At 43.2% G+C, this 12,277-nt stretch overlaps 1 protein-coding gene across 12 annotated transcripts in view; it reads right to left on the reverse strand.

Annotated features, from left to right (window-relative positions):
- Positions 1 to 12,277, reverse strand: part of ADGRF1 (adhesion G protein-coupled receptor F1) — a 102,326-nt gene that overhangs the window by 17,533 nt on the left and 72,516 nt on the right. For 6 of the 12 annotated variants that reach the window (XM_081519708.1, XM_081519707.1, XM_081519706.1 and 3 more), the window contains 6 exons: positions 11,423 to 11,513; positions 10,045 to 10,102; positions 7,027 to 7,176; positions 5,432 to 5,605; positions 1,185 to 1,285; positions 278 to 336 (listed from right to left, as the gene is read on the reverse strand). In XM_081519708.1, coding sequence (XP_081375834.1) covers positions 278 to 336; positions 1,185 to 1,285; positions 5,432 to 5,605; positions 7,027 to 7,176; positions 10,045 to 10,102; positions 11,423 to 11,491 — 611 coding nt within the window. In that variant the 5' untranslated portion in view covers positions 11,492 to 11,513. Of the gene's footprint in view, positions 1 to 277; positions 337 to 1,184; positions 1,286 to 5,431; positions 5,606 to 7,026; positions 7,177 to 7,395; positions 7,555 to 10,044; positions 10,103 to 11,422; positions 11,552 to 11,928; positions 12,063 to 12,277 lie in introns of those variants that run through there. The other 6 variants (XM_081519711.1, XM_081519709.1, XM_081519701.1 and 3 more) reach the window with 5 other exon arrangements.

The raw sequence follows: 12,277 nt of genomic DNA on the forward strand, positions 1-12,277 counted from the left end.
TCCAAGCTCTGCCCTGCCATCTGGGTTTCTGATTCCAGTTTCTGATCCATAGTTTTGAGAATGACATTTAATATTTATGTTTGCAAAAATATTTAAGTGAGAATATAGGCTTTCTTCTTCAGACTTTTTCAAGCATCACAGACTTTTATCCAGTTTTAGTAAGAATCCTACATCAAAGACCAGTTCGGACCTATTTTCTGTCGTGGTCACTTGGAAACAGCATGAGACATCCTACTTGGCTCTGGGGAGGCCCTTCTGAGACCATTGTGGTACTTACCGAAACTGGGTGACTCGAACGGATTCAAAACCTTGGATTCCTTTGTATGCTTCCTTTAGCTTTACAAAGAGAACAAAGGGCGATGTGTTGATATTTGTCCCCACACAAGAAAGACATTTGAGCAAAAAATGGGTGCAGACAATAAAGAAACCAACCGAAGCACTGAGCAAAGGAAAGAGACATGGCGGGAGGTAGTTGTGTGTTACAGAAATGCTGTAACAGCATTTCTGTTACAGCAGAGAATGGACACCCACACGCCTGTGCACACATATACAGTTTAATTTTGAGGTGGCTAATAAAGAATGTAGGAACCATTGTTTAGGTTAGAGGATGAATTGGGTGCCAGATAGTATAATAAATTCACCCCGAATCTATTTTCTCCTTCCCCTAAATAAGCCATTTATTTCAACAGATGCCTAAACTGAATCTACTTGTGAAGTATTTGTGCATGTCTTTAGTTAGGACCACACCTGAACCACCACCCTAGACAGAAGTAGTTTTATGTGACCTCATTATGAAGTCCAGAATTTTGGAGAGTAACTCTCTTTAGCCTCTAACAAGAGAGGCTTCTTCAAGGAAAAACATCCCAAATGTTGGCAATTGCAACTCAGATCATGAAAACTTTCTTTTGACAAAAAAAATCGGAAAATTATCAATAAGGTTTGCTTTAATATTACCCTAATGAATGAGCAAAACCAAGCGCTAAAGGAATGAGAAGTCAACTGCTTAACACTCCTTGAAAGAACATGTTCAAAATATATTCCTTGTGGGCAGAGTGATTAATTGCTGTGTAAGAACTAATTGAAAAATGAATAAAGAATATATGTTAAATAAATATGTTGAATTAGAAGCATCTGAACTTATGTTTAGCCAACAAGTTCTTATGTAATAAGAGGAAAATGCTTACCTGCATTTCAATTCCAGTGGTATATTTGGTGTACATAGCAGAAGATGAATCCAAAAGGTCTTCTGTAAATCTTTCATTAATTTTGAAAGTACCCCAAACCTCTATGGAAAATAAGAAATTTATAGAGATAACAATTACTCACTTGATATAGCATAAAATTGCAGAAGTCTAATTCAGCCTATCTATTTGACAGTGATACTTCAATTCTTTTGTTTTTATTTTTTTGGTCAATTTCTTTTTATGATGAATGTTCCCCTAAAATAAGTAATACAGGAAGAAAAATCATTCTCTTTTGTGGTTTTGGAACATAATCGGAAATTATAGCAGTCAAGACTACCTTTTGTTGTTGTTCAGTGTCTATGTCATGGCTGACTCTTTGATATTCCAAGGACTGAAGCACTTCAGACTTCCTTGGCCTTCACTATCTCCTGGAACTTGCTCAAATTCATGCCCAGTGAGTCAGTGATGTTTTCTATCCATCTCATCCTCTGCTGCCCCTTCTCCTTTTGCCTTCAATCTTTCTCAGCATCAGGGACTTTTTCAACGAGACAGCTTTTTGCATCAGGTGGACAAATATTACAGCTTCAGCATCAGTCCTTCCAATGAATGTTCAAGGTTGATTACTTAGGATTGACTAGTTTGAACTCCTTGCAGTCCAAAGGACTCTCCAGAGTTTTCTCCAGCAACACAATTTGAAAGCTTCAATTCTTTGGCACTCAGCCTGCTTTATGGTCTAAATCACACATCTGTACATGACTACTAGAAAAAAAACTAGCTTTGACTATATGGGCCTTTGTCAGCAAAGCGATGTCTCTAGTTTTTAACACACTGTCTAGATTTGTCATAGCTTTCCTTCCAAGGAGAAAGCATCTTTTAATTTCATGGCTGCAGTCACCATCCACAGTGATTTTGGAGCCCAAGAAAATAAAGTCTCTCATTGTTTCCACTTTTTCCCTTTCTCTTTGCCATGAAGTGATGGGACCAGATGCCATGACCTTAGTTTTTCGAATGTTGAATTTCAAGCCAGATTTTTCACTCTCCTCTTTCATCCTCATTAAGAGACTCTTTAGTTCCTTCTTCACTTTCTGCCATAAGAGGGGCATCATCTACCTATATGAGGTTGTTGATATTTCTCTTGGCAATCTTGATTCCAGCTGGTGATTCATCCAGCCCTGCATTTTGTGTGATATACTCTGAATAGAAGTTAAATAAGCATGGTGACAATATACAGCCTTGACATACTCCTTTCCTAATTTTGAACCAGTCCATTGGTCCATGTCCTATTCTAACTGTAGATTCTTGACCTGCATACAGGTTTCTCAGGAGACAGGTAAGGGGGTCTAGTATTCCCATTCCTTTAAGAATTTTTCACAGTGTACAGTGATCCACACAGTCAAAGGGTTTAGTGTAGTCAAAGAAGTAGATGCTTCTCTGAAATTCCCTTGCTTTTTCTATGATCTAATGGATGTTGGCAATTTGATCTCTGGTTCCTTTGCCTTTTTAAAATCCAGCTTGTACAGCTGGAAGTTCTCCGTTCACATACTGCTGAAGCTTAGATTGAAGGATTTTGAGCATTACTTTGCTAGCAAGTGAAATGAGCACAATTGTTCAGTAGAGTAGTTTGAACATTCTTTGGAATTGCCCTTCTTTGGGATTGGAATGAAAACTGACCTTTTCCAGTCCTGCGACCACTGCTAAATTTTCCAAATTTGCTGGCATGTAGAGTGTAGCACTTCAACAGCATCATCTTTTAGGGTTTGAAATAGCTCAGCTGGAATTCCATCACCTCCACTAACTTTGTTCGTAGTGATGGTACTTAAGTCCCACTTGACTTCACACTCCAGGATGTCTAGATCTAGGTAGTGACCACACCATCATGGTTATCTGGGTCATTAAGACGTTTTTGGTACAGTTCTTCTCTGTATTCTTGCCACCTCTGCTTGTGTTAGGTCCATACTGTTTCTGTCCTTTATTGTGCCCATTTTGCATGAAATGTTCCCTTGGTATCTCTAATTTTCTTGAAGAGATCCCAAGTCTTTCCCATTCTATTTTTTCCCTGTTTTTCTTTGTATTGTTCACTTAAGAAGGCTTTCTTATCTCTCCTTGCCCTTCCTTGGAACTCTGCTTCAGATGGGTATATCTTTCCCTTTCTTCTTTACTGGAATGGGTTGCTATTTCCTCCTCCAGTGGCATGGCTCATGACTTCATTGAGTTACATAAACCCCTTTGCAATGGCAAAGCTGTGATCGATGAAGGGGATGACCTTATAAGCAGGTAAGCAAGTAAGCACTCATATGTGGTTACAAACAACAGTCACTAGCAATGAAATATATCTCAATTTAGGCACTGAGCTTAAACATTGTCCCTACTGAAAAAAAAACTTTTTTTAAAATCACTATTTGCTAATTCCAACTTAACCCTTGCTTACCTATCACTGGTGCCTTCATGCTCTGGGACAGGGTATTCCCTACATCTGGATGGACAAATCCTGTGTCTTTCATTCAGGACTTGGTTAAATGCACCTCTTTTGCAAGGCCTTCTCTAGGTCCCATATAAAAAGAGTCTTTCTCTCCTTTAAATTCCTGTAGTACTTTATCCATACCTCCCTTGTCTGTGAACACACCTCATGTGTATAAGTTCCCACTCTATTTGGGAAAGATCCTTGTGAATGTAATCCCTGTCTGATTCATGTTTGTATTCTCCCAAAGATGGATCAAAAATGGACCACTAGCATCCAAAATCCACAAAGAGTAGGATTCCATCACAATCTATTGAAAATATGACATTGTCTTTTTACATGTGTTAACAATCTGGCCTCCCCAAGCAGCTTGTTAATTCATCAATAGCAAGAGAAATGCCTTATAGTGACCTCCCAGAATTTGTTCTAGATCTGGGTGTAAAGATGGTGCTTAATAATTACATGTTATTTGGGGAGGAAAGGATTGGTCATTTGGGATTAGCAGATTCAAAGTATTATATATAGGATAGATAATCAATAGGTCCTACTGTATAGCACAGGGAACTATAGCCAATATCCTTTGATAAACCATAATGGAAAAGAATATGGAAATAATACATGTATATATATGTATATATATAATCACATATGTATATGGACTTCCCAGGTGGTGCTAGTGGTAAAGAACACTTCCTGCCAATGCAGGAGGCATAGGAAACATGGGTTCACTCTTTGGGTCGGGAAGATCCTCTGGAGGAGGGATGGCAACCCACTCCAGTATTCTTGCCTGGAGAATCCCATGGACAGAGGAGCCTGGCAGTCTACAGTCCATTGGGCTGCAAAGAGTCAGACACGACTGAAGCAACTTGGCATGCACAGATGCATACGTGTGTGTGTGTATGTGTGTGTGTATGTGTGTATCTGAGTCTCTTTGCTATATAGCAGAAATTAAACACAACATTGTAAATCAACTGTATTTCAATACATTTTTAAAAATAAATAAGTAAATAAATAAGCATCACCTTAAACCTGAATTGCTGTGGTCCTGGGAAAGGGCCCGAAGGATACCCAAGGAAGCTGGGCTATTTCAGGTCCTCCTTTACTCCTTGCTCCACACTACCAAACTCTGGAGCTTCAAGATAACTAGACTAGTCACTGGGGACATTTCCTAAAGTCATTCTGTCTGTTGGGGGCCCACGTCATCCAGGTCACCTTATCACACGCTGAACATCAACCTAAGCTGGCAGTAGCTCCCTCAGCATCCACTGGTTTCCCAAGCTAGACTTTCAACTTCCATTTAGTTTTGGCAATTCATTCAGTACATGTATTTGTTGGCAATTTAGAGCATTTCTTTCACTATAATTACTAGATAACCCTCCCTGTTTCACACCTCTGAATTTTTATTTTCTGGAAATTGATGTTGGCCTATGAATGGAAAGAAAACATTATTTACTCAGGCTGTTCCCTGATTTGGAATTCCAGGGAATCTCCCTAAATTTCAGAAGAATCATAGAATTGTCGAGGTGAACTAGATGTACCTCCAGGATAAACTGGCATCCAAACACCAACTTGCATATCCGAATTTTCTGCATTTACACATTTCTCAGTGTGTCCAGCCAAGCCTAACATGGTACGTCATCTCTGCCTTTCCATCTCCCTGTAAACACTAGTTTTCCTCCGGGAGGCAAAGAGAAACCTCGGGGCGCAGAGCTAGGAGTCCTTTTTCTCTCTGTCACATGTGGAGGTAGGAGGCGCCCTGGCTCCCTTCTCGGTATCCGTAAGCGCTTACTTGTTCTCTCACAGAAATAGTCGCTCTGGGTGAGGTTGCTGGAATGACAGTCACAGCTCTGGAGTGATCCTGCCTTGAGAAGGGAGCAATTCTGGGGATCGAGGCACTGGGGCGGAAACCAGGAGTAGCTGTCTTCACAGGCACAGCGCAGGACCCCGTTCTGGTGGCCACAGTCTGCAGGAAAAACAGAGCTTGGTCTCACCGGGCCTTTTTAGTAAACTGGCTATAGCTGAGTTCTCATCCTTGGCTTTGACACAGAATCTGAATCAAAAGCTAGAGGTATCTCTCTCCAAAAGCTAGAAGAATGAAACCAAAATGGAAACAAGCATGTTTAAAGTTAAGGAAACATTCTGCTCAATAGATACTGAGGTTGGATCAGAAATCCAGCAAACAACAATCAAATATCTTGGAAAGTGAAAGTGAAAGTGTTAGTCCCTCAGTCGTGTCTGACTGTAGCCAGCAGGTTCCTCTGTCCATGGAATTCTCCAGGCAAGAATACTGGAGTGATCTTCTCAACCCAGGGATCGAATCCAGGTCTCCCACATTTCAGACAGATTCTTTACCATTTGAGCTGCTGCTGCTAAGTCGCTTTAGTCGTGTCCGACTCTGTGCGACCCCATAGACGGCAGCCCACCAGGCTCCTTCATCTCTGGGATTCTCCAGGCAAGAATATTGGAGTGGGTTGCCATTTGAGCTACTAGCATCCAAAAAAAAGATGTATGTTCCACTGATACCCTTTAAATGAAGAAAGAAGCAGAAGAAGGTATGTCAACCTGAGAGCTATTTGAAGGATTTTAGAAGGTATTTGTCCACTGTCTTATTGGAGGCTCTCATCAGCCTAGCATCACTCCCCAAAGTCCCCATTAGCCATATGGCAAAACGGAGAGACCTTTCTGTTGAGAGTTATAATGAAAAATTCTATTAACCAATCCTGTATGTTTCTATTTGACCTAAAACTCCCACCAAAAATCTTTCCTTTCTAACAGATAAAAAAAAAAACAAAACCTGGGGCAAGTCACCAGACACTGTTGTGAAATTACACACAAGTGTGCACAGTAAGTGGTGCTCAAACTTGATCATGCATCAGAATCTTCTGGGAGGGGGGGCCTCATTCCAAAGTTTATGAGGCAAAGTCTGGGATCTGCATATTTTTACATTCCCTGTTGCTGCTGCTGCTACTGCCAGTCTGGGTACCACACCCTGAGAACTCTTGCTTTAGATAAATTACTTAATTTCTCCTAACCCCACTGTGGTGGTTGTTAGTGGGGCTTCCCAGGTGGCTCAGTGGTAAAGAATCCACCTGCCAAGCAGGAGACACAAGTTCCATTCCCAGGTCGGGAAGATCCCCTGGAGAAGGAAATGGCAACCCACTCCAGTATTCTTGCCTGGAGAATTCCATGGACAGAGGAGCCTGGCGGGCTACATCCATGGGGTCACAAAGAGTTGAACATAACTTAGCAACTAAACAATAGCAACAACATTCTTTTCAGCCATAGCTATTGTGAGGGTGACGGATTCCACAGGATAGCCTAAGCTCTCCCGACTCAGGCACCACATTCCCCATTTCTACTCCCAGTCAAAAGAGACAGACTCACATGTGGTGGCCTTTGCTCTGATTATCTTCACTGGCTCAAGTAAGAAAAGTGACCAAGGCGCCGAAAACTTCAGAAATTTCTTCAGCTCTCTTTTCTCCTTGGAATTTTGATAGTGCACCTGAAACAGCAGCTCATATTCCTGGACTGAGCCTAGAGGAGAAGAGAGACAGTCAGAGGCATCCTTTCTCGGGCTGGGAGGGACATACTGCGGAGCAAGTGACCGCAGAAGAGAGGTCAGGTTCAGCGTGGGGCTCACGGACGCTGCTTGGTATTCCCTTCTGCTCAACCAGTCATGGACTAAAAATAAGCCTCCAGAGTAAAAAGCATGCAGACCGCCCACACAGGCCCAAGACACATCTCTTCTCTGACCTCTGCCAGACTAGCTGCTCCGTGCTCTCCAACCCCTCTCAGCTTCAGCGTCCTGATTCTCCCTACTTCTCAGGTCACATCCAGAGTCAAGCTTCAGGGTCAAGACTGAGGGGAGAAGAGGTGAGGAAGTCTTAGTCACTCTCCCCTCCCGCTCCCTCAGCTCTGGTCTCCTGGAAGCATCTCTGATACTAAACCCCCAGTCCGGACTTCCCTGGTGGTCCAGTGGTTAAGACTTCGCCTTCCAATGAAAGGAGGCATGGTTTCAATCCCTGGTCAGGGAGCTGAGATCCCACATACCTTGAGGCCAGAAAACCAAAAAAAAAAACCCAGAAGCAATAATATGTATACCTATGGGTGATTCATGTTGATGTTTGGCAGAAACCAACACAATTCTGTAAAGTAATTATCCTTCAATTAATAAAAATAAATTTAAAATTAAAAAAGAAGTAATACTGTAACAAATTCAATAAAGACTTTAAAAATGATCCACACCAGAAAAATCTTTAAAAAATAAATAAATAAACAAAACCCCCTGTCTCCTCTTTCCTCTCCAAAGAGCCTTTCCCTCTCATGCACAAATGTTCCACTAGTTAGCTGAGTTTGATACTGAGATGAAATGCAAAAGTAAAACCAAAGCAAATCTTACTTGAACCTTAGCGCACTCTCACCTCCACCTTATTGGTTCTGAGCAGCACCTCTCGTTTTCTTAAGGAGAGGCCATTAGGTGTTTTGGGCTGGAGGAGAAGAGAAACCCCACCCAGAATTTACTTAGACACATTCACATGAAATTTGGTATCAAATTCCATGGGGTCTTAATATCCTCCCAAGGTCCTCTGTGGACCCCAGACTGAGAATGTCAAGGACTTCAGAGACAAAGAGGCAAAAGGTGAACATCTTTCCCCCTCGAGTCTCATTTCATTGCCGTTGGCAAAGAAACCTCTAAGAATCCTGTAGATTTCTCAGGACACCACCGTGCTTTCTACGTGCACAGATGAGATGGGGAGGGCTTCTGTGAAACTGTCTCATTTCTTAGGGGTCCTAGGGACTTGGAAGATTTATAGGGGAGAAAAGCAGCTGAATCAATCCCTAGGCGAGGAGGGCATGGCAACCCACTCCAGTATTCTTGCTGGAGAATCCCATGGACAGAGGAGCCTGGCAGGCTACGGTCCGCGGTGGGGCCAAGAGTGGGACACGACTGAAGCCACTGAGCACACGTGCAGGCCAACCCCTAGGCTTCTCAGAAGGAAATCCAGAGGCTGCGGCCCGTCGCGGGACATTAACAGGAGACTCCTGCCTGTCATGGCTGCCACCTACTCACCTCTTCCCTGTCTCCTTCAGGCCAGAAACTCAATCCCAGCCTTGGGAATTACCCCTGGTGATGAGGGCTAAGGAGCTATCCACTCCCATGGCCCAGACAGGTAAGAGGTGGGGGACTGGGGAAAGGCTAACCCTGGTCACGCCGTCAGGGGTTAATGCTTCTTGTGCTGGAACCAGACGGACTGGGGTTGAATCACGCCTCTGCCCGCCCCCGCCCCTCCCTGGGCTCTGTCAGTTTCACACTCTGTAAAATAAAGATGGTGACTGAATCTAACTGATAGGATCCATGTGGGAATTTAATTCATCTAACACACCTGAAATAGTGCCTGGCATTTGTAGCAGTTCAATGTGTACTTGTGCATTTACCATTTTATGGCATCCCAAGTTGAAATTCTGATTTCATTTTCCTAAAGCATTGTGGCCTTGCTACAATGGGGGAAAGTCTATGGCCCCGTGAGCATATTGTTGGATGGCAGATGTACTGTGGTGGTTTAGTCACTAAGTTGTGTCTGACTCTTGCGACCCCATGGACTGTAGCCCGCCAGTCTCCTCTGTCCATGGGATTCTCCAGGCAAGAATACTGGAGTGGGTTGCCATTTCCTTCTCCAAGGGATCTTCCCAACCCAGGAATCGAACCCGGGTTTCCTGCACTGCAGGCAGGATCTTTACCGACTGAGCTACGAGGGAGGCCCAGATGGACTGGGGTTGAAGATTCACTGCACCGCAACAAAGTTTAGTCATCTGACCCAGGAATCTAACACCATCTGTGTGTATTGTTTCCATGGGGAAATATATTCAGTGCTTGAGACATCACACTTGCAAATCAAATTTCAGACCACAACTCATTTCTACACTGAAGTCTGTGCTTTTAATTACATTATTGGGATCAAGATGAGGAAGGAAAGGAAAAATATTGGGTAGCTACTAGCTGGGCATGGGGTAGGATACTACGCCTCTATTATATTATTTCATCCTCACAAGCAATTACAATAGTAATTGTTATCATTTTACAGATTTGAGGTATTTAACGACATGCCCAAGATCATACAACCCATCAGAAGCACTCCTAGGACTTGAACCCTGCTCTCCTGGCTCCAGTGACTCAGAGGGTAAAGAATCTGACTGCAGTACAGGAGGCCTGGGTTTGATCCCTGGGTCAGGAAGATCCCCTGGAGAAGGGAATGGCTACCTACTCCAGTATTCTTGCCTGCAGAGTTCCACGGACAGAGGAGCCTGGAGGGCTACAGTCCATGGGTCAAAAAGAGTTAGACATGATTGAGTGACTAACACTTTTACTTTCACTCCTGGTTCCAGTGTATGTAAGGGTCTTACCTAGAGGCTTTTCCTTATTCACAATGAGTTCTCGTTTTGTTTTGATGCCATCAGCCCTCTGTTATAAAGAAAAAAAAAAAAAGAATTACAACAAGGGTTTGTCATGTTGTATTTCATAAGGCCTTGTTGGATTTCCCAGATAAATTAAAATTATGTATCTAAAACCTAAGCCAGAGATGGTGAGTGGGTGCAAGACAAGACATGGCTGAGACACCTTTTGAGCACAGATCTGAAGGAGATGGGAAAGTGAGGCTCTCCGAGAAAGAACTTTCCAAGAGGAGGGAACAGCATGTGCAAAGGCCATGGGATAAGAACATGCGTGGCACGTGAAGGCCAGAGTAGCTATGTGGTGAGGGGAGGGGCAGGAAGTGAGGTCAGAGAGTATCTCCGGGTAGGCAGGTCCTGTAGATCTTTCTGGGCTGTGGCAAGGGCTGTACAGGACAGGGAACTATACTCGATGTTTTATAATCAGCTATAATGGAAAAGAATCTGAAAAAGAATACATATGTGTATATATTGGGCTTTCCGGGTGGCTCAGTGGTAAAGAATCCACCTGCAATGCAAGAGACATGGGTTCGATCCCTGGGTTGGGAAGATCCCCTATAGAAGAAAATGGCAACCCACTCCAGTATTCTTGCCTGGGAACATCCTATGGACAGAGCAGCCCGGAGGGTTACAGTCTATGGGGTCACAAAAGAGTTGGACATGACTTAGCAACTAAACAACTCAACCACTTCGCTGTATACCTCAATCTAACACAACGATGTAAATTAACTACGTAAGCTTAACTAAAATAAGTAAATTATTATTTCAATTTTAAAAAATGGGAACTTCCCTGGTAGTCCAGCAGTTACAAAACCATCTTCTAATGTGGGAAACACAGGTTCCATCCCTGATTGAAGAGTTAAGATCCCGCCTGCCTCACGGCAACTAAGCCTGTGAGCTGCGATTAAAACCTGACATGGCCAAATAAATAAATTTTAAAAATAGACGACTTCTTATTTTTAAAATGACTATTGGAAAAAAAAAAAGAAAGTGAGAATAGATAGGGAAGAATCCAAGGATTGCTAATGTCAATTAATGTGGATTTATATGCTTTTTCTCCATCAAAGAGGCCATAGGAGACGATGTGCTGAGTTAGATGTGATCTCCAGGATGACTTAGTCCAAGACGCTGGCTTTGCAGTCAAATCCTCTAAGCTCCAGGAGATAAAATGACTCATCTAAGGCCACACAACTAAGGCAGGTAATGTTGAGATAAGAACCCAGCACTTCTGATTCCAAGTCTATGAAATTATGTCATTTCAGTTGCCTAGAGAGTGATGGGAGTTCAAAGTGGCAGAAGGACAGAGAGGAAAACAGGACAGACACCAACTCACCTCTAGGAAGCCATCTCTGCCCTTGGTGAGCGTGAGGAAGGAAAAGAGCCAGAGAGGAGGAAATATCATCTTCCGCTGGTCCCTCCTGGTCCTGGACAAGACACAAACAGCTGGAGTCACAGTCTGTGACTAGACATGTGTGCCATGCAAGGATGAGACATGAAGACAAGTCATTCAAAGCAAAATTTTAAAATGCATTGGTGGGGGTGGGGGCGGGGAGTGGGGAGTACTTCCCTGGTTGTCCAGTAGCTCAGATTCCAAGCTCCCAATGCAGGGGGCCCAGGTTGGGTCCCTGGTCAGGGAACTAGATCCCCCATGCCACAGGTCAAAGATCCTGCATGCCACAGCTAAGACCTGGTGCAGCCAAGTAAAATAAAACGCCCAGAGGGGTAAAACCGAAGTGGGCTCATTAGACGCTCTGAGAGTTTGGTCATTTATTTCACCAGAGATACCATCTCTTCTACTCTCACTGTAGAACTAGTGAATTTTTCTCTTTACAAACTTACTTGACAATTTCTCTGGAGTTTCTTCTAAGTGATCAAATATGACTCAACACAGGGCTTGCCTGGTGGCTCAGATGGTGAAGAATCTGACTGCAGTGCGGGAGACCTGGGTTTGATCCCTGGGTAGAGAAGATCCCCTGGAGAAGAGAATGGCTAACCACTCCAGTATTCTTGCATGGAGAATTCCACGGACAGAGGAGCCTGGCAGGCTACAGTCCATGGGTTCGGACACGTATGTGTAACTAACACTTTTACATGACTCAACACAGGCTATTTTAAAATCTTGACTCGCTTCACTTTGCAACTGAGTGTGTTTAACATCCAGCTTTTTATATTTCACTGAGGTTTTCTT

Source organism: Giraffa tippelskirchi, chromosome 8 (genome assembly GCF_054371585.1).
Source record: "Giraffa tippelskirchi isolate mGirTip1 chromosome 8, T2T-mGirTip1v1.2.pri, whole genome shotgun sequence".
Lineage (NCBI taxonomy): Eukaryota > Metazoa > Chordata > Mammalia > Artiodactyla > Giraffidae > Giraffa > Giraffa tippelskirchi.